The sequence below is a fragment of the Amblyomma mixtum genome, chromosome 2, assembly GCF_055824585.1.
Source record: "Amblyomma mixtum isolate Tamu chromosome 2, ASM5582458v1, whole genome shotgun sequence".
Classification (NCBI taxonomy): Eukaryota; Metazoa; Arthropoda; class Arachnida; order Ixodida; family Ixodidae; genus Amblyomma; species Amblyomma mixtum.
The window spans coordinates 274,292,930-274,320,904 of NC_143013.1; the positions used below are offsets into that span (position 1 = coordinate 274,292,930).

A 27,975-nucleotide genomic window follows, 5' to 3' on the forward strand; every position below is an offset into this window, starting at 1 on the left:
ATGGCTCCTCCGAGAAAACAGGAGCGAGTAATGGTTGTTAACGAGGAGGACGTCGAGAAACTTGTGTTCGCTTTCGCAAACACCGCGTTCGACAACATGGCCAGCGACTCTGAAAAGGTAAGAGAATGGAAATTCGAAGTTCTCGTACCGGGTGCTACTTCGTAGCCGGCGTGGTGTCTCAGCGGTTATGTTGCTCGGCTGCTGACTCGAAAGACGTGGGTTCGATCCCGGCTACGGTGGTCACATTTCGATGGAGGTGAAATACTAGAGGCCCGTGTTCTGTGCGATGTCGCTGGACGTTCAAGAACACGACGTGGTCGAAATTATCCGGAGCCCTCCAATACGGCGTCCCATATATCTTGAGTCGCTTTGGGGCGTTAAACAGCGGAAAACCAAACTTTACTTCACTTGGCGTGGCTTTGACTGAAAGACGCTCAAAGCCGTCCCAGCGCCCGATTCACCACGACGTGGCAGTGCTCGATGCTAATTTGTTATCCACACTGTCGCCTCTACTATGATGAGTAGGAACACGGAAGTGGGTGGCAAATAGCCTCAAACCCTCCTTGTCGCGATACATGGCAGCCGCTTGAAGCAAATAAGTGGAGAGGGTTCGACCGTTGTGCTGTCTGCCTGTAACCCCACCGTACACATGTTTCTGCAACCACGTAACATCGCATCTGCACCTGAACGTGATAACGCCCAATTATCGCAGGGTTTCGCTATGCGCGGCCGTGCTCATAGCATCCGTTGCGGAGGCAGGCGACCGTGGAACACAGGCACAAGGTTCGAGCGCGGTGAATTTTGCTGGAGGCAAAATTCTAGAGGCCAGTGTACTACGCGATGGCAGCGCACTTTAAAAAACACCAGATGGCGAAAATTTCCGGAGCCGTCCGCTACGGCGTTCATTGCCTGAGTCAATCTGGCACTCTAAACCCCGATAAACCAAACTGAAGCCGAATACACATGATAGTGCAAGTTCCAAGGCGTTTCCGCGTGCGTTTGAGATAGGACGTGATTTCCCTTGCAAGAATCGCTCCATTCAGGCCGCGCTTGAGAGGAAGTTTAATCCTAAATCGATTGCGGGGAAATAGAAGAAACGAAAGTAATTCTTCCTCGCGGTATAGCTGCCGAAGTTTTAAATAGAACTAAGCCGCATGGAACACCTAGCGAGGTGAAAAATATTTTATTGATGTCTGCCAATGTGAAAAACGTTCCTATAAAAGGACTTAAAAATGTGCTGTTTGCTTGCACTTCCTTGCGGTTGGTGTTCTAGTAGCACAGCATGCCACCGGAACCCTTAATTACGCTCTCCAGCCTCTAAGGCAAAGAAGCATAGAATAAATGAGTTTTTTTCTAAATGAGTGTCTTGCTGAAGGCGCCGCCACTCCTCTTGTATTCCTTCCCATAGTTGCGCATTTGTGGCCAAGACCAAGGACAGCTTGGAAAGATTGACTGTCACATCGTCTCAGACATGTTCGATAATGCTTAGGGGTGGCACCTTTTGGGCACCGTGAGAATCACACAAGGTTTCGCTCTTCAAAAAGCTTGCCCCAACCAAATTTGCTGTATGCGCATGCGATATATCCTGTTGGAACAGGCAGTAGCCGTCCGTGTGCGGTTTGTTCAGCGCGTACAGAATCATCTTTTGGTCCAATATTGTGCGATAGGTGGCGCTGGTGAATTTTCTATCAATCTTGACCGCGGGCCAGAGGCCATCGCGTGAAAGCGCACCACACGCATTCGCTGCAGTCAGCTTGATGCGACCTCCTTGATGTTTTGCGTGCTGAAACGTGAGCACTCTATGCGCCATACTCTTCTTTGCTGATCATAGCAGCTCGAAAATGTTGAACTGTCAGAAAATAGCACATTCTTTCCCTCGTTTACTGCCCAGCTTCGGGGGTCGATGGCGAGCTTGAGCCAAGCTGTTTAGCTGTCTGTCTTAAGCAGTGGTTTGTGGGCGGAAATGCGACTCCGTCCAACCGTGATCTGCCTCACATGGCTGAGGCCAAGAGCACCGCTGATGTACTACACCGTTTTAAACGGATTGTCGCTGGCGATGCCAACAGTGGTAAGATCTTCAACATGGGTGGTGTAGCGTGGTCGCCTGTCCTGTGGTGCATCTTCCAGCCATCCTTGCGTTGGATATGCTTGGACGATCTTTTTCCTTTTCACGGTGTTCAATGGCTCGCCATGTCACAGAACAAATATTCCGCTGAGAGTGGCCTTTTAACGACGTTTCTACTAGACCTTTGCGTATGTCACTAAAGCTCGTCCTTGCCCAGAGAAAAAAAGTTTGAGAAAAGGGCTAGCCAAAAGCATCCCGTTTAGTAGCTTCAAGCAAAAGCAGAACAGATGAGGCGTAAAAACTAGGTGTGCGAATATTCGAAATTTTAGAATATATTTCGAATATTATATTTTTAGTATTCGAATTCGATTCGAGATCCAAGTATTCGTGTTTCGAATATTCGACCCGACGCGAATATTCGTATCTAACCGAATATTCATTGTGAGCACCGGCGTTCATTTCGGTCCGCAAGCCCTATCGACAGATACATAACAACATGGCGGCGCCTACACGGAAGGAAAATTCTTTCTTCCTCCAAGGGCCGTGCCGTAGCTGACTGCACTGTTGAGCTTTTTGTGGCTATACCTGCGAAGCTGGTATAGTCATAGCTGCGCACGAAGTACCTCGCAATACGTGCCAGGTCAGTGCCAAGTGAGAGGGCATTTTCTGTGGCTGGAGGAATCGTTTCATTTAGAAGGGAACTACTTCTGCCTGACCATGTGCAGCCACACACGCCGTTTGTGTTTATTTAATCATCGATAGTTGAAATGTGATGTTTTTGGGTGCCCAAAAATGCGTCTTGTAGTGATTAAATGCGTCTGTCCTTAATTATTCGATATTCGATTCGTATTCGAAAAATTTGATATTCGCACACCCCTAGTAAAAACCTTTATCACTGCCCAAAGGCGCACTGCCACACCCCGCGATCATTAAGCGTTATCACGTTCAGGTGCAAACGTTATGTTCCACGTTTGTGGAAGCACGCGCGCTGTCGAGGTGCAGGCAGAATGCACAATGCCCGAACCCTCTACACTTTTTTGCTGAAAGCGGCCGCCGCGTATCCCCACGCCACGCGCTCCTGTGTTCCTGCTAATACTGTCTGCGATAGTATGCCCTAACTGCGATTTTGCGCACGTGCTTGAGGTATGTATCGCGCTCGGTTGGCTCTTTGTTGTATCGTTTCCAAGCCGCTTGATTTTCAATCATTTCATGCCCGTGGCAGCGTAAGCAACGTCTTTTTCATATGTGGAGCGCTAAATTCGAGGATGCATGTTCGCTCTTTCTGCCATGTTTTGTCCTTGTCCTTAATTTTGTCTTTCTATAATTCTACGCTCGGAGGACAAAGACCAATTGTGTGAAGATGTGTCCACTTTTTCCTTATTTTCATAGCTACAGTTGTACTTGTGATAGAAGTGTGGGCGCGACGACGCTTGTATAACGGTATGAAAATGTAAAAATCTGCTATCTGCGAATGGTTTGAATGTCTACTGATGCCGACTGAATTCCAGCTGCTTTTGGAGGAACACGTTGGACGGGGACAGGAGGAACGTTGGACAGGGCGGATCGGATTTCTTTCAATTACATGTCTATCGGGTCTCTATTATCTGCCAAGCACTGGCAGAATTATTTCGTCAACTTGGGTCTGTGTCCCGTATGCGTGGTATCTGTCGCCACATGTGTCCAGCATGCGACTTGGCACAGAGACGTTCTAACTCTGGTTCACTCTTTCTTCTGCCTCAGATTCGAGAGTTTATTGACATTCAACAGAAGAGCTCGCTCCTGCTCGCCCAAGACTACACGGTCAAGGTAAGCGAAAACATTGATGTTCGTAGTGGCACATCAAATACGAAAGCACCTTGAGTCCTGGGTGATATTTTTGACCTGCCTTCTAGCCTAAAAGGAGGCTTTGCAATGGCTACGTGCCCTCGATAAAACCAAGCTGTTCTTTTCATTATGTCAGCGTCGCATAACACCCACACATATTTCAAACTCGAACGTCCGAACAATTTTAGTTGATTGAAGCTTAGTGTTAGCCCTCTTGCTTCAATGCGATGGCGCGCAGTCCGCTGTGTGGACGGGTTCACTGATGAAACTTAGGTTTCTTCAGCCGATATTTCTGTCCTTGTGTTCTGCTTATAGTTTGGATGCTCGCATTTCATTTGACGTAGCATATAGACAATAATTAACTGCATGTCATAGATTAACAACACTTGCTGGTCAGCTAGTTGGCTCGTAATGCTTGTTCCAGATGCATGTCACCAGCTATGTAGTGCTCGCCCTATCCTTCTGTGTCTGGTCTATGGCGCGCTACACGCATTTGTAACGAACTTTGTTCGATATGTTCCTTTTTATATCCCTCTGCCCTTTATATCCCTCTAACATCCCGACAGCGAATGCTCGAAGCAACCGTACGTATGTCGGATTATTACCTTCGGTACGTGCTTGATATATCGCTTCGAGCTCGACCTACTGAGGTAAATCTAACACGGGATAAACTGCTAAGATACGGCAGTATAAAAGCTGGCTGTGCTAATAATTTCGTAAAGTGTAATTTGAGGAATAAGCTACCGCGGTGGCTCACTAGCTTTGATGCTCGGCTGCTGGTCGGAAATACGCGAGTTGGATCCCAGCCGCAGCGGTCACATTCCTATGGAGGCGAAATTCTATAGGCTCGTTTACTGTGCGTTGTTAGTGCACATAAAAGAACCCCAAGGGATCGAAATTATCCGGATCCCTCCACTACGGTGTCCCCCATTGTCTGAGTCGCTTTGGGAAGTTCAACCCTACAACTAGATTATAGATCATTCGGTGATTACAGGAATGCTCCACTGACTTCATAATTTAGCAAAGCAAGGTCTATAGTAGTGAGCCACTGGTTCTTATTCTACAGCATCTATCAATAAGGAAGCAGCGTTTCAAAATTTTCTACCCCATTCCGCCGCCTCTACTTCGCGTGTGATAAAGGTCCATATCACCATGCATATGTGCCATCTGCCTTGTCATTACTGAGACGGTCAGAGCAGAACTCTTCGTGCTTGAAATGTGCCCGTCACTGATGTGGGCTCTGGTATTTGTTACCCAAATAGCACCTAGGTCATACTAGACAGGCACGGTCGCAGTTCTAGAAGGAAAGGCTCTCTGCTTGATAACTGCGTTGTCACGGATGACTACACCGCCATCGCGAAGCGTAAATTTCTTAAACTGTCAATATCATCCATGCAGGTTTTCCTCCGATGATAAAGCTCTAGAAGATGTCACGCGAAAATATTGTATTTCCCATTGAAAACGCTGTTGCTGGTTTAATAAAGCACCTGGAGCACGCATGTTACTTCATTTCCTGTTTACCTTTCATGTCAAGCACTGTTTCTTTTGCTTTTTTGCTCAGCATTTGCTTTGCTGAGCATTTATTTGCTCAGTATTTTCTAGCATCGCTCTCGTCCACTTTTTGCTGTTATGTCAATAAATTCGAGTCTCGTGGCTAGATTACCTAACCAAAGAAATGGTCGGGTTTTAAGCCAGTTAAATCGAATACACGTGGGAAAAAGCTTGTGTTTATCCTTATTGGCTCATGGTTTCGCTTTGTTGGGTTGTCGGCACGATATCAGACACGGGTTAAACTCTTATCCGGATTAAGCGGCTCTGATCTATTCACGCCGCAGATGGAAGTTGAACAAGATGATGTTCAATCCATAGCGCGAGTGTTGCAGTTAACCATGTTCTATGCAGTAAACGCGATGCGTGATCTGTTGCGGGGATAACATGTAGCTCTCGCGCAGCAGCCAGCGAACCTTATCTGCTCGCGTCGCCTCAAGCCGCGAATGTCATTCGCGGCAATATTTATTTTTATTTATCTGCGATTTTTTTCTTTTATTTGTATTGTTTTGTATTCATCTTGCAGTCCCTTATCTTATTCTTTGTTTTTGTTGCGTGTTCTTCTGTATTTCTTTTGTCAACCTACGCTATTGTATACTTCATTATTAACTCTACTCTTCCGCGCTCTGCGGCTGAGCTGCAAGTACTTTTTGTATAGGACCGACAATTCGGCTGATTTTAAAATTTTTAAACACCCTGGGTGATTCCCTCTAAGCTTGCCGTACGATTTAATTACTCGCCAAAAGGCGTACTGTCGTGCAGCAACAAGGGTCTTGGGCACTGCACTGCATCGTTTTTCCTCATCTGCGATTTGTCGAATTCTACCTGACCCCCGGGGCTCTACATCGCCCAGTGAATTCTGTCGCTGCTTTCCAAAGATGTACCTTTCAAGTCGAGCTTCTAGACGCAAGTGCCTCGCGTTTATCTCCCCTGCCGTTGCGATTCATGCACGCTACGCTCCTGATCGCCATAGGGTTTGGGATCGGTACAAACAGCTCTTAAAAACTCTGCTTTCCTGCACAATATGTAGAACGAGTGCATTACATAGTGCTGGCCTTCTAGTACCCGTAATTGCTCCCCCCTCCCACAGTCACTTTTTTTTTTCTTTCATGCAGGTAGTCGACGACGGCTACGGTTCCCTCGGCTCCATTCGCCCCAAGAACATCGAGCCATTGGTGGTTCGTACCGATGCCAGAGGTGATGAAACTGCTGAAAGGCAAGGGATTTTCAAAGCCACCTCAAGTATCGGCTTTTTTTTTTTTTTTAAGGCAAAATACTTCTGTGAGGTACCGCACTTTTCACCCCCTGCAATAGCCTTCTCGAAATGATGCATTTCCGCCCGTGCTCTAATACTTTAAAGGACAAGCTAATGTTCGGCATTTTCTTGCGACCGTATGTCCCTTCAAACACAAATAAGAGTTTTCTATTCAGAGCAACCAACCACTGGCACCATCATTTGTAATGAAGCACGCGAGCTAAAGAATAAAAGATCGGGTTTAGCTGCCATTCCTAGCGCCCGGGCCACTTGGCTTCGCTATGTGTCCTCGTTAAGGTGACAGTAAAAGGAATGCTTACTGTGCTGCTTCAAGTCTCTTTAAACATGTTCAGGCCACACGCTTGGCTCCAAATATGACCGAACTTTGAGAAAGTGTACCTATTCCGCACTTTCGCGCCGTGGTTGATTGAGACGTTAACAACATTCCATCCTTTCAAGCCTCCGAAGCGCCAGCAACGCAACAGTTCAGTCGCCCTCTTCGTAGGTTGGCTAGACATTTAATATTGGACAACCCATACGTCAATATGCAGCAACTTTTTTGCGCCCGTGTACCCAATCCGATTTGGAGGCCATGCGCCGAATACCGCTCGCAACACCCCGAAACCCCATCAGCCCTGCAACTAGCATCCGCAGCCCGACGCTGCCTGCGACCGGACATTGCCACTCCGCAGCTAAGCCACCGTTCCTCCCCACTCCCTTGATCTCTTTTTTCTTTTCTATAGTTGTTACCTTTGCGTTTATTTCTTTATATTAACGCGATTGTTGGGATTGTAGTGGTGTTCTAGTTTACATTGCGCCTGACAAAATGACGATGTTTTCTTGGGCTCAGTGTTTGTGTAATATATTTTTCTATCCCTCAGTAAACTATTTTTTTTTTTTTACGGAACTTCTGTGCGCCTCATGCCTCCGGTCAACGGCTATTCAGGCGTGGCCCCTAATCAGCAGTCCTAATCTTCTGTTTCGCACGCCGGGTGAAGACTATTTTCGCTCCACCCCCTCCAAACTTGTGGAGATTGCAGTGGTGGTTGGCTCGATTAGTTATAATCCAACCATCAGGCAGCCCACAATATCCTGACAAACGGGCAAGGGCTTCTTGTTAGGGACCCGCCGCATATCAGGATGAGCTTCGGTCCGAGCATATTTCCCTCTGGATGCAGCTTTGTTGCAGGACACGTCCTTTCTCCACACTGTCCGCTCTATCTCCACCGCAACTGCTGAGCCCTTCCCTTTCTGTTTTGCAGTGTGGCTCACGAGCAGAGCACCGAGAGTGTTTCTGCGGCCACGGATAAAGAGAGCTGGACAAAAGGCCGCACGCGCTTCGCTGTTCCAGTCCTCTTGTACGATGACAACGTACGGAGCTTTTTTTGCCTTACTCTCGAACCTTCGTATATACAGCACGTATATCCAACTGTGTAGAAGACTTTCTGTTCGTAGCTACAGTGCTTTACAAAATGTGTTTTTATCTGTACGGGCTCTGTCCACATTTCTCTTCGTGTTCAGACCTTTTGTAGGTTGGCGACGCTCTCTGGACCACTTGAGGAGCACTGGGAAGTTATCGTCAAATTCTTTGGTAAGTGTTACTTCTTGCCTGTGTACGGTACTCGTGCAACTCGTGAGGAACGTCCTCGCGCTCGTCCAGTTTTAAGCGCTGCTGTCTGGTGTCTGAGCTTGGCGTTGTAGACATTTATCCTTGAGTACACGACCACATTGCGCTGACGACAAATCAGTCACGCACATGTGAAAAGAAATCTTAAGCTGCACAGTCGCTGCTGCCTTAGTATAGCGTGCGAGTCCCTCTTCAAAATCGTTATGGGCTAAGGGGGTGAGCTACTGTGGTTTGTCTGATGTGAAGTGGAGGTCGTGGTTCGCTCTATATACAGCTGTTTCATATGCTTCATATCGAGGTGACATGGACTACATAAACAGTGTGTATGGATTCATACGGATATTTTTATGACGTCATGCACAGAACCTAACTGTACGGAAAGTTTACGCGCTCCTTATGAAAAAAAGATTGGAAAGGACACAAGCTCCACCTTAAGGGAGTATGAGTTAATATGTGCACGTCATTCTCTACTTCACCTTCATAGATCCCTGGGGGGTCCTCATACCAATCCTGGAGCAGTGGTGCAGCGGTTAAGCGATGCGCCACTGCCCTGCGATGGCAGGTAGTCTCAGTGGTGGGCCTTATTCTGCCTTATGTTTGCCTTATGCTATGTATGCCTTATGTATGCTTATATATGCCTTATGCTATATGTTTTAACGCTTTCGCGTTAAAACATATAGACTGCATGTGAATTCAGACATATTTATCATATAAAATGGGCCCCACATTCCCATAATTCCATAGGAGCGGCTCACAAGGAATGCTTCAGTAGGGCTGCAATGGAGAGTTAAATATACCTCGCGGAGGTGCCTCTAAGGCTACAGTCGTTTTTAGAGGGGATGAGTACCTGGGCCAAGTCGTTTTACCAATGCATTTTTCTTTACGTGCAGGTGGCACCACCAACTACTGCGGCCAAGTCTGCAGCGGCATGTCAGGCGGTAAGACAGTATTGTGCACTCACGATGCGATGTTTGGCTTGCCGTTCAATAATTCCGTCCTTAGATTAGGCATTCACTTCACATGTCTAGATACCATAACCGCATCTGCTGTAAGAGGCAGGGTTTTCATGCAGCTCTGGAAAGAACTGTCCTAATCTCGCGCCATGCATTTTTTTAGCTGCGTTCGGAAATTGTTTTGTGACAATTTTCAGGAATTTCTGATAATTTTCAGGAAATAAAATTTGCTAAGGTAAAAGCTTGGGCGAGTTGGTGGTTGTTCCTTCTAAAACAGCGCAAAAAAAAAGACACTGACAACAAGAAGAGACGTACAAACAGGCGCTGACCCACAACTAGGAATTCATTGCAGAGACACCCCCTTATATAATGTGGGCGCGCAATAAACTTAAAGTAGTGCGAAAAGACACATAAGGAGAGGGAGTGAAATAACCAAAGCATACTTGTCATAGTTTCACAGATTGGCAGGAAGATGCACCACTTCTTTGTCAGATAAAAGATATGTGCGTCAGTGCACCATCAGTGCTTTTATCTGACAAAGAAGTTACGTATCTTTCGGCCAATATGTGAAACTTTGACGACAAGTTTGCTTTGAGAGGCCTGTTGCATGCCCTCCTCCTCCTGCTGAATTCCGTCTTTGTCGGGTGAACTCCACTGCGCTGATATTACGCTTTCTTAAGCTCTCTAGAGCTAAGTGTTCGCTTCGACAAAGCGCTTTAGAAGTCAGTATGGAAGTCAACTGCATCGGGGAATACGCATGGCCATTTTACTACGCAATCCAGAGTCTCCTCAGCAGCTTCTGTATTTATCATAAACCAATTTGTAAAATCAATGAGTTGGTTCTATCCCGATGACGCACCCAGGCGGAGAAAAGTACCAGAACTGTACCAAGTATAAAATTTTTTGTTGTAATATTTCTTAGCAACAGCTCTACTCGATGCAAAACTCGGTCCCTCGGTATATTTGACATTCAAGTGACCTTTTGACTTAGCAATTTCAAAACAGCCTTAAGGCAGATGATCAGTCATACTTTGAATATCGCCAATGCGATAGTATTTCCAAATTAGACCCGGGTTGTCTTCAAAATGTCACCATCTCACCCCCCAAATTTGGTCCACCCCGCCCCTGAAGTTTGGCCTTCGTTAATTTCGGCCAAAATCTATGTCCAGCCTAATTTGAATGCGTTAATACGATAGCATTTTCCAAATTTGTCCCGGGTTACCAGCCGCAAGCAACAAGTCAAGCCAAATCACTGTAAAAGCAAGGACAGCTATCGCTCGACCATTCAGTGCAACATGATTAAACCGCTGGTAATTATTTCTGTTCTGTGATATTTTGAAGTAGTGCTGCAGTTTTTTTTTTGGCAGCACTTTTTGTAGCAACAATAAAATTTTGTGTAACTACAAATTGATACGGAAAAATATTATAGAAAATTTGTTACGAGAGAAAATTTTGTGTTGTTTTTCGACTGCGTTTGTAACAATTGATACGTAGGTTGAGTTACTCAACGGCTGGTTCCCCTTATGAGCAGCCTTGTCTCATCTCATTTCAACTGTGCAGCAGCCTTCCTCTCTCACAATGGTTTCCTAAACTATGTACCATGTTCATTCTGTAATTAAACGCCATAGTGATTTACGATTGGCAGACGTGTGAGTTCGCTCTATGTAGGGAGCCTTTCTTTTTGAATTATCCGAAAGTGCTTTCCTTCCTTCTGAACCAGGAGATGCACAGCCGATAGGACAGACACCCCGGTGCATGTGTCCTGTCTGTCTGGTGTTCCCCTTTACAAATATAATGCACCAGCGGGCTTATCTCCTAACCCTGATCAGTATAAATCTTCTATTCCAGGTATCTGGGCAAAACAAGACAAGCAGGCACCGAAGCCACAGGGGTCAGAACAGGAGTCGTCTTCGGGCAAGCAGACAGCCTTTCTTCTAGAATTGCAATATCGAAACGTAACACTTCGGTTACTGGTTACTCATGATGAGTCGTTTGTAGCGCAGAGACTTCACACCTGGTAACTACTGTTGCTTTTTAGCTCGTCCATTCCACCGGGAATTTTAAATCCTTACCGTTCAAATCGTCTACGCAGTCGGAGCCAGAAAGACGACTCCGCTATGCCAAGCGCATTGCTGCTTGGTCTTCGTCTTTCTACTACTGTGCTGCAATATGTCTTAGAGAGCATGTCTTTTGTTGGTGCGTAGGGAGTTCTTTGTGCAACGTTTCGTTTCTCGCATGCCAAAGGCATGAATGTACTCGTATGTTACGGTGTAATTTAATTAATTTAAACGTTTTGTTACAAGACATGAATGGACCTCGGTGAACTGAAACTATGCACTCATTCAGAACGCCTTGAACAATTTGAGCATCGAGGAATGGTAGCTTTAATAACTAACCCTTTCGCACATTTGATTTTCGTCATTTCGCATTCAACCAGAGGCCTCATTTTTTTTAATGGTCTACTCATTTCCATGTTATCTTGGATAAATGCGCTGCATTCGGGAAAAAAAAAAACTAATTCAGTTTCTTTGGCGCATTCCTTTTCGCGGTGCTTAATTTTTATATCTTGACCGTTTTCTGTGCGCTTAATTTTACGACGCGCACTGCGCCCATGTGTAAACAGAGCTGGTGACATTCCGGCGCTGCTTCCGCAGGTGGTGGACAGGCCATGGAAGTAGAGGACACTCCGCAAAAAAATGTCCAGACAGCAAACACGACGTAAGTGAAAAAATGGCTGTGCTGGTCTTATTCGCGCCGCCCAGTCGGGAATCCGTACTATAGTACCCTTTTCTCATTGACAATGCTGATCAAGAACCCTAATATGCGAAATCGTTTTATTTGATTAATGGTCCTAACATTAGTGACGAAACGTGTGACGTTTTCCTCAGACTCTATACTTTTCAATGCTTGTAATATTTCTCAAGCGTTTCAAAGGCGCATTATTAATCGCAACGCAGCCTTGCGTAAGTGGTAATCGATAATTGGTTTTGTTCTCGCTGCTGTCGCGGACATACAGGACGTACTACGCCCACCGCTGTGGACGAGGGTCGCGCTGGTGAACATTCTCGGGGTTAGTTTGCACGCAACATAAATACCTCGAAAGCACAAGACTGGACAGTTGCCTCGTACCCTTTCAAATTTTTTTTAGTCTATAGACTGTCCATAGACATCAGTCTATAGTGTATAGAGTCTCTCTAGACAAATCCTATGGACGTCTATAGGCAATACAAATGCTATAGTCAATAGACAATAGATTTATGGCCACACACTTTTAGTTGACTTTTGCCGAAAAACAGTCTATAGACTATAAATAGATAAAAAGGAATATCTATAGGAAGGGAACAGTCTGTAAGACGTCTATACACCATTTTTATCTCTGTTGGTAGAACACCAAACTCGAAATTCGGAGGACGTGGGTTCGGGTACCACCGGCGGCATGCGTGTTTTTTCGTCTGCTTTCAAATCGGTTATCATTCAGCGATAAAATGAAACAATATTATCTCATTAGTGAAGCCCACAAGTTATAATATCGGCGAAAAAATTCCTCTATGCTACTCGCTTTCAGTGTCGGTTGGCTTATTTCGTGTATCTCATAGCGATCTCCTCATTTCCCTTTTCTTGCCCGTGCAACGCACTGTCATTCAGAAGGTCGCTCAGCATATTCTTTCACTCCAATCATCGGCTGATTTTTAACCTGAACTCTTGCTCAATTTTGGTTGTAGCGATGACCTGCGGCACGGAAAACTGCGACAGGAAGATATTCTGCTGCTCAAAAAACTGGCCGTTCGCAAAATCTGCGATCTGACAGCTGAAGAAATAGGCGATCAGTAAGTGCATTGCTTTGCTTAGCGAGTTTACAAACTGGATGTTCATTTTTAGGCAGAAGCCTTTAATGCCTCATTGTTGTAAGCAGTTGTTGTCGGTAGAAATGTCACGCTTTTTAATTGGTTGAAATGGTCGTGACGTCACAGTGCGCGAATTTCAAACGGGGCAAATTGTACTTTGGCTATTAACCATACAACCAATTAGAGGGATCGTATAGTGATGCTCCAAGTGGAACTGAGTTTAGTTAATTGCTTAATTGACAAACTAGCCTAATTCACCTTTCTAGTCAGACCAGATAAATAAGACAGAGTAGGAAATTGGTCAGGTTGGGGAATCGAACCAGGGTCTCCGGAGTGCGAGACGAGCACTCTAACCACTCCGCCATGCCACCTCGATGGTTTGGAATCAACAAAGGCGCGTCTAGTGAATACGGTGACTTCGTTCCTCCCTTCCCTTACGGCGAGGTTCAGGTGTCCACCGAGATATGCAAGACAGATACATTTCCTTTGCTCAAAAACCAATTTAGAGCCGAACGGGCGAGGGCGTTCTGTGGACTCCCTGGCAGCATTGCAAGAGGCTTTCACGTTCCACTGTTAGAGGCGAAGCTTAACATCTTAACCACACATCAGTGACACAAGTACCAACACCGCGCTTTACGCTTCCGCCTCACCGCACTTTAGGTCATCAAAGTGCCCCCCTGAATTTTTTCACGTCGATTGTTCCAAGTCATGCTCGCTCTACCTTGTAACGATGTGTCGTTGTAGCTGTCTCGGCGGCAGGGGTAGCAGTGAAGAGGCGGGGGAGGGGGAAGGGTGCATCGCTTCCTTCAGCCTGAAGCCTTTGAGACTCATCCTCTGATGCGACGCAAACTGCATCTTGCCGCCTTGGCGCTATGGTGCAAACGGTGGCGTTCCGTTCCTTCAGCATCGTTGCAGTTTAGTCGCGGTGTGTGTTGAAACGTTTTACTTGTCCACTTCGCTCTGCTACCAAGACTGTGCCGCATTACTGTACCATATATAACAATTAATGTCTACTGTGTCGTTCTGTCATGGATATCCGACGAGCAGACGATTCTAGACGGCTGGCTTGTATCGTCCAAATCGAGAAGTTTTCAAAAATTTTAGAATTGTTCCAGCAGTGCATCTGTACTCTCAGTCACTTTCCAGAAATCCTGCATATCGAATGGAACGTTGTTAAAAGTTAGTACGTCAAAACACACCTTCTAAATTTAGTCTCACTTTATTACATGGTCACGGTCTAAACCAAACGTCCATGTAATATCCTCCTAAGCCTGCATTTGCCTCTTTCCAATAACTTCTACTCTTCATAATGCGCCCTGTTGTAATTCTCAGAAGCAGAAGTTGATACTCGTTCACAATTCGCAGTCTAAGATTCATACTAAGAACAGGCCGATGCTGCATTTTTAACTTGTGTTGCAACCTCTTCTCGACCTACTAAAGCTTCTTGATCTGGAACTTCTACACATTGCATTTCCGATAAAAATTCCGATAAATAAATGTCAGTGCACGTTAAAGAACCCCAGGTGGTCGAAATTTCCGGAGCCCTTCACTACGACCTCCCTCATAGCCTGAGCCGGTTTGGGAAGTTACACCCCCATAAACTATACGCCATGCAGCATAGTGTGCAAAAACTTCTTCACACGTCGGTGTAGGAGATCAAGCGTAAAATGTAAACGATGACCCGCCTCACTCTCCCCCACGCATCCGCAACAATAGTGTAGACGACTCGAGTCCGTCCAATACCACCTCTGTTTTGATTCACTCGCGTTTACTTGGATTAGCATCTCTCTTCTGACAGGTGATCATTTTCTATTTTATTGTCGCATCAGCAGCCTTTCAGTTTTTTCAAAATTCCTTTAGTCACATGTACACCCAACCCGATGCGCCCCACTGCACTGCCCATTCGTTCAGTCGCTCGTCCCCGTGTTCTGACCACTCCAGTTTTCTTGCAATGTTTCTTCCTTGCAGCTAACGACTGAATTTACCTTTCTTGCGGAGTGGAGTGAATTACAATACCATTCAAGATTTTCAACGAGCTTAACTCCTTTCCCACTATAATATTCGCACATCTGCACAAAACCGCCAAATGTAAAATACCTCTGCCAAGGGGCCGAAAAGAGATTTATTGTAGGAACATTGTAGGAGCAGTTTTCTGCGCCGTCGATTTCCACCATATCGTATCTTCTTTCCCTCAACTGGCAGAGTGCAGCTATTCGTTTCATATTCCTAGCTCAAAAACTTGCTCTTGTGATTCCCGATATTGTTATTTTGCTACGCTGAACTCGCCGCGATTATTGTTAACGTGTGCCGTTTGGAATTTTCGTTTGTTACAAAAGTGTGCCCACAATACCTACCTTTTTTTTTTCTTACCGCAGTATCGGTCCTGATGCCAAGGTTGAGAGGTGGGTGAACTACGAGTACTGCTTCATCTTCAAGCTGCCTTACCCAGGTATTAGAACTTCATCTAAAGCACATCGTACTATGCGAAACGCTACATCGAGTACAAAGTTAAGATGCGGCTGCACTTAAAGAATAGTAATACACTCGAGAGCAAGCGTAAACGAGTCCGTGCATTCTGCGAGTGCTGCCTTATCCATTTTCGGCTGGCTGTGTCTGCTTGGAATTTCTCAGTGCTTCGCCTTCTCGCCTGTCTGAGAGGCGCAAGAGCACATCTACTTGTCGAGACTAATGCACGTGAAATTCGAATTCTGCAGACTTCAACTCGGGCCAGTGTTCAAATCTTTTTCAACCACATCATTCGCATGCCCTTTCAGAAATCGTTACTGGTTCGGCTCACTTCCTAACGGCTACATTAAGCGGACATTGTGACACTAAATAATCAAGTCGTCGTGACCCGCATTGACGCTTGCGTGCCGCACTGCCACATTATTTCCACGGTGCCGTCATGGTTACACAATAATCCTTCAACATCCAGGGCTCGTTGACAGCCCTCTCTGAGCTTAGCTGTTTGGCTGGCATGATCACGCCTGTTCATGTCAACGGAGACGGCATACTCTCTGAACCCTGTTGCGGGAACCTTGGCTCCCTTCCGTTAGTTTGTTATTGATTACTTCACCAGACTCGACTACTGCGTTCTCTCATAGCTCGTGTCACTTTGGGACTTTAAACTCCCTTTACCGTACCTACTTCCTAGTACTTTTACGTGCATCGTTTGCTTGTCTTTTCTGTGAAATTTTCAAAATTTTCTGAACGTGCATCCAAACTTGCCGCTCACTTTCCCACAACTGCAAAAGGAACCCCCTTAACTGACACCGACCGCGAACGAAGTGACGCTACTATGGGAGTTTCTTACCGTAAATAATCCATTTGTCTGGACCTCTCACACTTTACGATTAGTGGCCACAGAGCCCCTAAAATTTTAAGCTTGCAAGATTTTTTAATTAACAATGAAATCGCCAAGTGGCATTTACACTGCGTAGTTTTCCCATAGTACGGAAGGAGTTCCAGTTTCCTTGACCCCGTTTCAGGCTGCTCCTTCTTCGAGAAATGCAAGAACATGGACTACAGCGAAAACAAGTTGATCTACCACTGGCGCCAGGTATTTCCCGCTTTTCCTTCGATACTTGGCACCTCTTCTGCAACCCGGTGGCTGCGCAAACATGATGCGGGCGTGCAGTTTTCTCTAGCCAAATATGGAGTACTGAGACTGGACCTGCAAGACATGTGGGAAAACAAATTTTACTTCATTTCATCTGTAGCGGCCCTGTAATGTGAGCTCAGGTAGTCGCTTTACATCGCAGCTTTTTATTCTTATCATCTCGGAATTCGAAATGTCCCACCAGATGCGCAGTATCGGTGGAAGGGATTTCTTACACTGTTGGAGCTAGTGGCAGGCTTCTTCATGCCCAATTTAACATTTTTTGCTTGTGGCCAGCGATGCACTTACAACACTGACGTTCTGTGGCGTGCTTCTTCTGTCATTGATGCTCTGTATGTGGCTGGGATCAAAAGGCCGCGAATTCGTCTCCATTCATGTCAAGCCAACTGGAGTATTAACGTATTCCTTATTCACTTTGTACACTGACTTCTGGATCTAATATGCCCACTCATTCGACTCTGTGCTGCATCTTCTTACTCTTCCCCGGTACTTGATTTGCTTCCCTAACCAGCCAGAAAGAAAAAAACGGATAACTGTAGACTGCATTGGAGAAATCTGAAAACATTGGCGCTTGCCGCGACTTTGGTGGCTTCTAGTCGACGCCTTTCTATAGACCTACTCTTATAGAAATGGTCTATAGACAGTCTATAGACTTCTTGACTCTATTGCCTTCCCATAGATATTTTTTTGTCTATTCATAGTCTATAGACTGTCTATAGACAGAAGTCTACTAAAGGTGTATTGCCGTAAATCTATAGATTGTCTATTGTCTATAGACTGTCTATGGCATTTGTGTTGCCTATAGACTGTTCTCTAGGATTTGTCTATAGACAGTCTACAGACTTTATGGAGAGAAGTTTATACACTCTATAGACTGGCTAAAACTTTTTTTTGTAAGGGTACTTACCCACTCCGTTAAGATCCCGCTGCCACTCTTTGATCTCCGATGCTACCACTCGGTGATGTGTAGCTTTTTGTTGCTGTACTCCGAATGGTTGTAGGCGTGACGTCATCGGACGTATAATGACGTCACTCTTATGACGTCACATGATGTCACTAATTAGCCTCAATAATCAAACCAAATATTTACCCTTGTCATTATGTTAATTAATTAGTGTGATTAATCAATGTCATTGATAGTAGTCATTAATTAGGGTCATTAATTCACCATTATTTAGGGTGTCTAATGGCTAATGTTACCGATGACTAATGATTCTGACTCAATATTGTGTAATCAATGACTTAATGTACTCCACCACACCACTCTTCATGTCTTTACTGATGAAGCACCAACTGATGACGTCATGTCCAGTGACACATTTTGCGAACACAACATGGCTTAGTAAGGCTTTCGCATTAATGAGAGAATTCGCTGTTTTTATAATCGCGAGGGCGGTAGGCTGGGGAAGTTACAAGGAACTTGACTAGGTCCGTAGCTATTCACCAGCTGTGACCTGCCGCGGTCGGTCAGGCGCTGTGGTGTTAAGCTTCTCGTCCAAAGGCCATGGTTTCGGTCCCAGTCGAACCGGCCGTATTTTGATGAAGGCGTAATACCAAAACGCTCTTTGCTGTGCGCACGTTCAGGAACTCCAGATCTTCTAAGTTAATCGTTCAGTAGTCGTGATGGATGGCTCCGGACTAGGTCTTTCATTTCCTGTATTTCTCCATACATATTGCTAATTATTTCGAAGCTGCACCAGTACAGTGTACCCTTGGCACCTGCCAATTACTTTTTTTCTGTGCGCAGGATTTTCATCAATGTTGTGAGCTGGTCCTCCTCAACCGCATTATCATCAGGTTCCTCGGCATTGACTGGAAAAGTTATGGCGTAAGTTTGTGCAATACAGATCATTTACAGGGGGTCATCGCCACTCACACGCGTTGCTTACTCTTAAGACAGAGCAATCTGCATTGGCATGATCGTTTTCAACACGTCATAAAGCTTACTGACAACGCTGCCTCACCACATGCACGCAGAAAGCGAAAGCAAGCCTTGTTATCCTGTAATTATTCATGCAAAAGAATGGCTTATACTGATGTCCTGTTGTACAGTCGCAAAAAAAAAAAATTGGTGCATATGCAGTGCTAACTGAAACGATTAATTTTTTCTTTTTTCCTTTTTTCTTTGATGTTGGTTGCCTTATATTTATCTCGAATTTTTCACTTATTTCAGGAGTGGGACTTTGTGCAGCTGACCAAGAACTATTTGCGGTTCCTGCTGAAACTAGTTTTCGACAGTGAGCTCAATTCTTTTACTCCTTTGGTCTACCGCAGCGGTGGCCTATTGGTCCGAGCACGTGCCTCGCATGCAGAAAGTGCGAGGTTCGATCCCCAGTGCTGCCAGGTACCCACCGGTTATAAAAATGGCAGAAGCAGGGCCTGGTACTTTGCTTATCGGTGGGTGAAGTGGTTGTGTAATGGGTCTTTGATTCCTCCTTGAGTGGACGAAAACACATTTTGTCGTGACTCTTTGGCGGCAGATAGCCTACAGTCATAAAAATGTATCGTAATCAAAAGGCTGCCCGAAAAACAACTCCAGAGGCTGACATGGCGAGTTCCGCCCTGCAGGTCTCCAGTCAGCGAGGCAGAAACGTAGAAGTGGATGAACGCAAGGCTGTAGCCCACGACATATATAACTCGCGGGATTGCGGATGTTCGTCTACTGCCAAGATATTCTAGTAATGGCACGCGCCGTAGCATTTCTCACTTCCCAATAAGTTCGCATTTCTGTCCAGTCGAAGCTAGTAGGCGTAAAAAGAATGTGGTTATCTATTAACGCAACATTTTCTTTGACTGTGTCCCAATGCAACCAGCTGTGCGCGCAGCGACAATTCTTATAGCTTCTTGCACTGTTAAACACCGGTACCACTGCTCGATTGCAAGAGACAAGGTGGTGATTAATGTCTGCGCGTGATCCCGCCCACGCCCTCGCCAGAGAACTGCAATATTGTCGAGTGTTTGTCAATATGGGGTCCAGAAAGTACTCGTTTGCTCTATAGAGCAAACGAGTACTTTCTGGACCCCATATTGACTGTCTACAATCACGCGTAGACACGGGATCATGCGTAGACATGAATCACCACCTTGTTTCTCGGACACGCGTTGAGGATCTTTCGACAAGTGTCGTCGTGGACGTCGTAGCCCCACGGCTGTCCTTTGCTCGGCCGTTTTTTTAGTGACTCCGTTCCCGTTCGTTGTGCTCCGATTATAATCAACAGGTATTACCCGGCGTTCTAGTGCAGTGACCTCTCCCTCTGCGCAGGCGCCAGTGGCACCCTGTTTCACTGCGTCAATGGCTGGGACCGTACACCGCTGTTCATATCGCTGCTGCGCCTCTCCATGTGGGCTGACGGTGAGATCCATCAAAGCCTCTCTCCCGTCGAAATGGCGTATCTGACGGTCTCGTACGACTGGCTTCTATTCAGGCAAGTCTAACCGATAATCGTTCCCCTCTATTCGCCGTACCGCTAGGCGAACCTTTATTTTTTCCCTTTGTTCTTTTCAAACCAGCCATGACTTACCCAACCGGGTCGAAAAGAGTGAAGAGGTGAGTGAGGCTCGCTATTTCAGTTGCGCTCTCTTTGTTTTAAGCCTGTATCACATGCAAGCAAGAACGCCCGCGATTCCGGCCGTCGAGGCGGAAAAACATGTTTCGAGCCGTCGCGGCGGCTCGAGCGGCTAATGCGACGAGGTTCAAACAAGTTTAAAACTTTTCACCGCGACGCATCGCTCAATTCGCTCAGTCGCTTGCATGTGTACCAGCCTTAGCCTTTAGCCGCAGGTCAGAAGCTGTATGGCCTGGTGTGTGCACTTGACCAAGGTATATACTGTCTCATCCCCAATATGTACTCTAGGCACGCAGCAAGTGCGCGAGCATTTATTTAGCCCAAAGCATCAGACTTCATATATTTCATTGAGAACGTTCATGGTCATCTTCGGGGTCCTATAGACCTCTCCACTAAGAGCCCCCGAGGAGTCTCCGTATTGCTCGCTGGTCGGTTATGCCGGCAGCAAGTCGGAAGCTGTAGCATAACCTCTCTAAACCGGTTTTCAACAGTAAAGAGCAGTTCTACATCTGAATGTGTCCGATGAAAACTACGCTCATTGGAGGCTGTACGCACGCTGAAGGATATCAGGTGTCCAGACCAGGACACTCTTTTGAGCCCAGACAAATCAACGGCAGGGGGTGCTCCTGTTTTTCTTGAGTTTCGTACTCAATAATTACGAGCTATACGTTACGACAGAATATTGCAATAAGTTATACTCCTACTGAAGAAAGTTTTATGATGCAATAAAATCTACGGTTTGTCATGCAAATGTTATGAAATTATCATTCTAATGTCGTACAAATGTCATTCATTTCTGCAAAATCAGACATTTGGCCTACAATCTCATGCAAATTGAATGACATTCGTATGACGAAGCCTATATGGGGTTATTGCATCGTTCAACTTTTTTTTTCAATAGAGTATAGTCCGGAAATTGCTGTCCCGAGTCCTGGCCGGAACGCTAGACTGGTACAGCGCTGGCGCAAGTTATATGCAGCAGCGTTTTCTATTTGCAGATTTTCTTCTTCTGCTTATATATGCTCAAGCATATTCATACAGAAGAGTTCTCCAGCGTCGGCCTGTAAGTTTTGGATCTCAAGTTCCATGCCAAATTGATCCTATATTAAATTTGGTTGGAGTACCTTTCCCACCTCTGCTTCGTGTATACGCTTTTCTACGCAGGATAGAAATCCCCACTGACACTCCGGAAAGAATCCCAGGTCTGTATAAGCGCATTGTTTACCATTTTCTACATCTGTGGTAATAAAATCAGTATAAGTATATTTCTTCGCTTCTCACGTAAAATTTCATAACGCAAGCAAGATGACGTGCCCGAAGAGTTGGACGCTCTGGACAGAGTTTCGACCTTCCACTGAGTTTTATTTAGAGCACACGAGCAGGGCTTTAATGGGAAAAGCGAAAAAAAAGATGACATCTTATAACGAACTCGAAGGTGTCCCGCGATTTCTTTTCCTTATAGCCGTTGCGTAGGTGTAGCTGTGCGTGGTCTTGGTGCCACTGTGTACACCGAGGACAACATAGCTGATGTTTAGTGTGGCGCTGATGTGCGTTTTTGGAGCCTTCAGCAAGCGTACCCCACGCCCAAATGCATACACCAACCGAACACGCGCCCACGTCTTCCAAAGCCCGCGCGGGTTTCAGAGCCTAGAACACTTCTTTTGTAGCCCAAATTCTTGAGGCGACAGGGAGAGATCTATTCGGGATATTTAGCACCATTTTCTACGTGCTGAAGCCGATGTCCGCCAAAATAAGAGTGTGCCATGGCGATTTCGCCGCCAGCACCCGTTTCGGTTGTCCTTGCAACAAAGTTCGCCACAACGCTTGATCGCAGAACCGGATTGTCTTGCAGAGAACGCTTACGCCGAAACGGAGGCCTTGGGGATGGCAGTCATCTCTCACAGGAATTTTAACGCGATACAGTTAAAGGCCCCGTTGTGCACAAAATTCAGCGTTGTATGCCTTCTGAGCGAAAAATAACGGGCATGGCTCTGGCAGCTGGTCCGCAGAGAGCAAGCGAGGAGGCTGGCGGGGCACATAGGTCACGTGACATGCGCTTCTATAGAAGCTTCAGAGTGGGATGGCTATTCTTCGTCATATCCAATATTTGGATGTAAATTGTCTCATTATATTGAGGTTTGTCTGAAGTTGTCTTCAAGTTTTGAAACCAGAAAACTAAAACACACTGCAAAACAAGGTGCATTCCTCGTGTGTGCGCACACTGCTCCGTATTCCAAGATGATGTTCCCTTGACAATCGTACAGACTACTGACATTTGTGTTCTGGTCTAGTCATTTCAGCAGCGTTCGCAATGTGTCTGTCTCTCGTCTTAAGGTCCCTGTTTCGCCTGTCGCAATGCAGTTTTCGAATCGACATTTGGAGTTCTGAGACATGCGGTGACATGTTTAATGGCCGGAACACCCGCTGCTTTTGCATCGGTGTTTCTCGTAACGGCTCGTTTAAGGATGCCCCATTTTGCCCTACGCGCAGATGGTAGCGTCTGGAATGGAGCTAACGCGCCCGTGGCTGTTCTAAACATTGGAAGCGCACCCAATCGCGAGAGCGGTGTGGTAGTTAAGCGTGCCGAATACCTCATTAAGTGCGCACTTCACTTTTTTTTTGAGACTTTAAGCAGGGTCCTTAAAATTAGTATTCTCAAATTATAGGCACGCCTCACCGCTAGCGCTGCCGCTGGCGCTGCGAGGCGTGGCTCTAATCATTTTAGCAGCCACAGGCACGACATCGGGCAGCATCACCACCCATCCCTGTTGCTCACTTTCATATCGCTTCTGTCTATCAGCATTCAAAAAAAGACTGGGCATCCGCGAGTGATCGAATGGACACATGCTTTTTCCTGGGCTATGCTCGGCTTCTGTGGGGTTAAGTGCTTCTGAAATGCCTGACCCCCATCTTGTGTAGCGAAAACACCTCGTTCCTTGCCGCTTCTTCGCCAAAGCTTCCTTTGCGCCATTAAAACCCATCAGTAGCGTCATCAATCCCTGAAGAGACTACATTGATTGGGTTGCTAGAAGAGCGGCCAAGTGGACTCTGAGGTTATAAGCTGGAATTCTGCTTACTAACAAAGAGGGCTCATAGCTTTGCTCCGAAAATTGTCCAGTCCGTTAACGGGGGTACGTGGCTTTTCACAAATAGAACCCTCGCTCCCTACTCCACCGGAACCCGTTCAACCCCCTGTATAAGTACTGCGATCTCTCAATTTTTGTTCTTGTTCGAATGCGTATATCAGATACGTTACTTAAACAAGGGCCTCGTTACTATCCACAAAGTGAGGTCCACGCCCACTGATTGAAATTCTCGGCCTCTGGCCGCGGCGATCGTCGGCGGTGAAAACGTCCAAGGCACTGCTAACCTTCTTGCGGACTTCTGGCCTGCACGATAGGTTGTGACTTCACCGAACGCTGACTTTTTAGAGTGTCTTCAATTTTCTGTTACTCCCCTTTCTTTTTCATTTTTTTATCTCCTCACCCCCTCCCCCGTGTAGGGTAGCAAACAGATTATTATTCAGGTTAACCTCCCTGCCTTTCCTCTTCTACCTCCTCCTCCTGGACAGGTCTTGTGTGTTTAAGTTTTTAACAGAAGCAGGTTTTCTCAACAAGATATAAAGCATGACCCAGTGCTTTGCATGATGTCCCTCAGCCATTTCCTCATTGGTGAGGAAAAAGGGTGAGGTTTTTATTTCCTTGGTTTGGATCCTCGACATCCTTGCCCAGCCAAGAATGGCCGCTGAGGCTACCTGAAACTTTTTTCAAAGCTTCTACCATTAGCCATTGCTAAATCTCGCTTTCTCCGTTATTACTAGGTAGTTAAACTTTTTAGGCCCTTTAAACCGCTGGTCACTTTCAACAATTCTATTAAATCCCGCAGAAAACATTTCCTATACCTTGTGTTCGGCGCATGATGGCCTCAGCTGCCTATGTGCCATTAAACCCAACACAACAGCAACAACAAAGCTTCCCAGTCATTTCGCAAATCACTCCTTCCCAGCATTGGAAATCCAGATTCGAACACTGCATTGTCATGACCAGCAATGTGCACCGAAGGACTAGATATAAGCGTGGTTGCTTAAAAGGGCAGGATTGAAGTTAAAGATGTCGGCATGCCATCAATATTCTCAAGAAAATAGTTGCCTTACTTGGATACGGTGCGGCGGGCTGTCATGCAGAACATCCTTTGTCGCGATTTTGGTTTTGTGGTGAATGCAGTGCTACAGTGTACTACAAAGGAATGTAGTCGTGAAGGATTTTTTTTTTCTTGCTTAGTAGAAACCGCTGCAGGAGACAATGAAGAGTTGCAGTTGAACATGAGCCCAAACGTCAGTACAAGCAGCAGCTCATTGAGTAACTTTGGCGCCGACGGACCGTCAAGGTTCTCGCGAATGCCTAGCAGCTCGGAAGAGGAGTATCCCACGCCATGGCAAGTAAACCGGCTGCAGTTCTCGCGAGCTTCAAAATGTCCGGCACAGTTTAAAACGCACTGAACGTTCAAATCCTCCGTGCTGCCCTTGGAATACCGTTGCGACTGCTTATCCCAGTCTGCATTGCTTTGCCGCAACAAAGCGTTGAACGGCTCCTTGTTACGGTAGCCAATTATTAGGCCTCGTTTCTGCTGTTCCGTTTATTTTGAGACAGTGGTTAGCGGACGCAGTAGTGACTATATGCGAGACGTACTGTTACACTGCCGACTTCCAGTTGCAAGCTCGACAAAATGGAACGTTCTTGATGCGCCATGAAATCCGAATTAGACTAAAACGCAGATAAAGGCTTAGGCGCACAGGGAATAAGTTCAAGCTACATGCACCAGTACGGAGCACTAATGTCTGCGCCATTACTGAGTCGAAGCCAGTTCAGGTTTCCGGCTGAAAATAGCCTCCACAACCTTCGATCGCATACGCAATCCCACTTTATGCCACATGGCAAGTTCTCCAAAAAAGATTAGGACTCCCTTGCAAGCTGGTGGCCTTTGCTGATAATGCAGACACGTCCAACAATCTCAGACAAGTTTTTGAAAATTGTAAGATGCTCTTATAGAAATACTGAAGGTCAGTTCTTCTGATATGTAGCAAAAATAGAATAGTTAAAACTGCCATATAAAACCAACAGGGAACGCTTTGGAAGATAGCAAAAATGTTCATAAAAAAATGATAATTTGCAATCCGGTGATCTCCAGATATATTGATTGTTATAGTGAAATCTTTTATTACATGAAAAAATTGCGTCTATCAGCGCTTTCCCGTTCAAAAGTGCTTTTGTCCAGAATTGTTGCGTATGGAACTGTGCCCGTGCAGTGTCTTTATTTCCTGGTGCCGATTTTTTTTTTTTTTATACGAGGCTTTGGATAAACTCGCAAACATACGCGGGCACTTCCTGCAAGCACAAGCCAGTGTGCTTTGCTTTCGATTCCAGCATTGCATTTCCAGTAGGATTCCACGCCTGCAGGCAGCGCCTCTTCATATGCTTTATGCGCGTTTGGAAAGTTGGTCATCGCCTAGGAGAAATACGTATACTCCAAGGCGGCCATCATTTAGAAAATCTCGGTTTCATGCGGCAATTATTACATTGGTCAATCAGGAAGATGTTTAAGAGTAAACGATTACAAGAGGAATTCTGGGCAGACCCATGGCCCATGGGATCTTGCAGCGCATTGTGCTGGACACGAGCGTCAATGACTGCAATGCTTGATGATGCTAGTGAAAGAGGATATTGCAAATGGAATTGCGCGAAGATTGTGCAATTCCGATTTGCGCAACGTATCCAATTTTAAAAGCGGGTTTCGAGAACTGTTGGCGACCTTCCATTGCATAATAACCGGACCGAGAATGTTCTAAAACGGGCGTATTGTGTGATAAATACGTTTTAATAGTAAAGTTCGCGCTTCATTCACGCATCTGTTTACTTATTTCGGTGGTAGTGTTGTAGGGCGCAATAAAAAAGGCGAGCAGGCCCCATCGTTAGCCCTGTTTTTTATTATATTCGCTATGGCTGTTACCATACTTCCATAAATGAGGCATTGTACGATGCCACAACCGGAATTAACCGTTTGCTGCACTTTAGATGCATGAAGTCGCGGTAAGTTCCATCGAGCAGTTGCACCCTTTTGTTTTCAGACTCCTGGGAACAGCCAAGTTTTCCTGATTTAAACGAAATAAGTACTAGCGCTGCTCCCATTCATGCACGTTCTTCTTGGCATATCTGCAGAAGCGGGGTTTTTTTTTTCGTCTGCATATATGCCACTTGTTCTTCCGCCGTTTATTACCTGTTCAGATTATTTTAATTTACCGTCTTAAACTTACTCAGATGTTCGCGCCATTAAACCTGTCTACGGTTCATTACCCCTCTAACCGAGACAACACCTTGCTCTCGCAGTCCGCTGGAACTCCTGATGATCAGCGCAAAGTCTATTAGCATGACATCCTATTAAGGTTAAAGCCTTTAGAGGCTCTTACAGTCGTCCGTTAACAAAGCGTATCACACGCGTTTAACGCGGGAACTAAAAAAGATAGAAGAAACCCAATGGTCGCTTCTAGGTTCATTTTTTCTCCTCTATCTGAAGCAGTTTGATGACTGTAGATTAATTAGTTGATTAATTATTGGCAAAAATGTCGAAACTGCCTCGAAATAGCGTGGACATCGATATAGCCACTGGAACGGTGTGACGCCACATCCACCGGAACTCGTCACGGCATAGTGAAAATTGTCACAAAATGGACGGAAAAACGTCGGATTTGTGTTAAGTTAGATGAAAAAAAAATGTGTAATTAAGGTTCCCGAAAAATGTACAATTTAAGTATCGATATAGCTACGGGAACGGTGTGATATCACATCCTCCGGAAGTCGTCACGGCACAGTGTCCTCGGCTTTGGCCTCTCAACAGTCTAGTTGCCAAAGTGTCCTCGCAATTCTTTAGTCGCACCCTTTTGCGTGGCGTGCTCTTAAACTATTCCGGCAACCAACCTGTTTCCCTTTATTTAGGTCGCCACCCAAGCCTCGCCCGAGGAACCCGGCCCTACTTTCCCGGACGAAAAGCTGGACAGGATATCCGATGACCCCCGTCACAAGCGCACAAGCCGCTGAGTTTGGCGAACCCTCTGGCGAACCTAGCGTGGCGCCCTTGTCGCCGACGCAGCACCACTCATCTGGCGGCGCTTCTTTCAATGACGGAAGGTCAGCCCTTTTGCCAAACCTTTTCCTTGCTTCGAACGCTGCCACGGTGCGTCGCCCTCTGCGGCTTTCTTAGAATTTAGTGTCGTGTTGCCACCGAAGATTTTTTTCCACGCTTTCTTCGATGGCTTAGACGTTTCACCGAGCCTGTGCCCTTGCTTTTGTTACCTTTTCAAGTTCGAAATTTGTGGGCCCTTTCTTTACCCGACAGCACGCACACTCGGGTTCCCGGCAATTTAACAAAAAAAAAGAATTTTCCTCGCATTGTCGTCCGGGCGGAGAGAAAATATATCGACAGGTAGCAAACAACCTCAGAAGTGTCCAAACACGCGAATCTCGAGTTGCCCCATAAGGGTGTAAAAAGGGAGTAAACGGTCCTCTAGCGCACTCTGCGACCGGACCAGAGTATGCCGCCTAAGACCTGAGGAAGACTTCTGTCGCTAAAGATACGCTGTACTGACGGTTGGCACCGGAAACAGATTCCCTCTTCCAAAA

At 46.0% G+C, this 27,975-nt stretch overlaps 1 protein-coding gene across 1 annotated transcript; it reads left to right on the forward strand.

The window, feature by feature from the left end:
* On the forward strand, positions 1 to 27,393 carry LOC149364046 (phosphatidylinositol-3,5-bisphosphate 3-phosphatase MTMR14-like). The gene is made up of 16 exons (XM_089568630.1): positions 1 to 117; positions 3,806 to 3,871; positions 6,553 to 6,653; positions 7,955 to 8,063; positions 8,214 to 8,283; positions 9,210 to 9,257; positions 11,121 to 11,186; positions 11,927 to 11,990; positions 12,995 to 13,099; positions 15,493 to 15,566; positions 16,606 to 16,676; positions 18,484 to 18,564; positions 18,910 to 18,973; positions 19,999 to 20,161; positions 20,247 to 20,283; positions 27,292 to 27,393. Exons 1-16 carry the CDS (start codon positions 1 to 3, stop codon positions 27,391 to 27,393), a joined length of 1,338 nt encoding a protein of 445 aa, XP_089424756.1.
* Positions 27,394 to 27,975: the final 582 nt, after the last annotated feature.

Bases quoted from the DNA above. Each gene is read 5' to 3' on its own strand.
- LOC149364046 (XM_089568630.1), top strand. From the start codon at position 1: ATGGCTCCTCCGAGAAAACAGGAGCGAGTAATGGTTGTTAACGAGGAG. The intron at 8,064-8,213 runs GTACGGAGCTTT...CTTCGTGTTCAG, and splicing joins TCCTCTTGTACGATGACAAC to ACCTTTTGTAGGTTGGCGAC. The intron at 18,565-18,909 runs GTAAGTTTGTGC...CACTTATTTCAG, and splicing joins TTGACTGGAAAAGTTATGGC to GAGTGGGACTTTGTGCAGCT.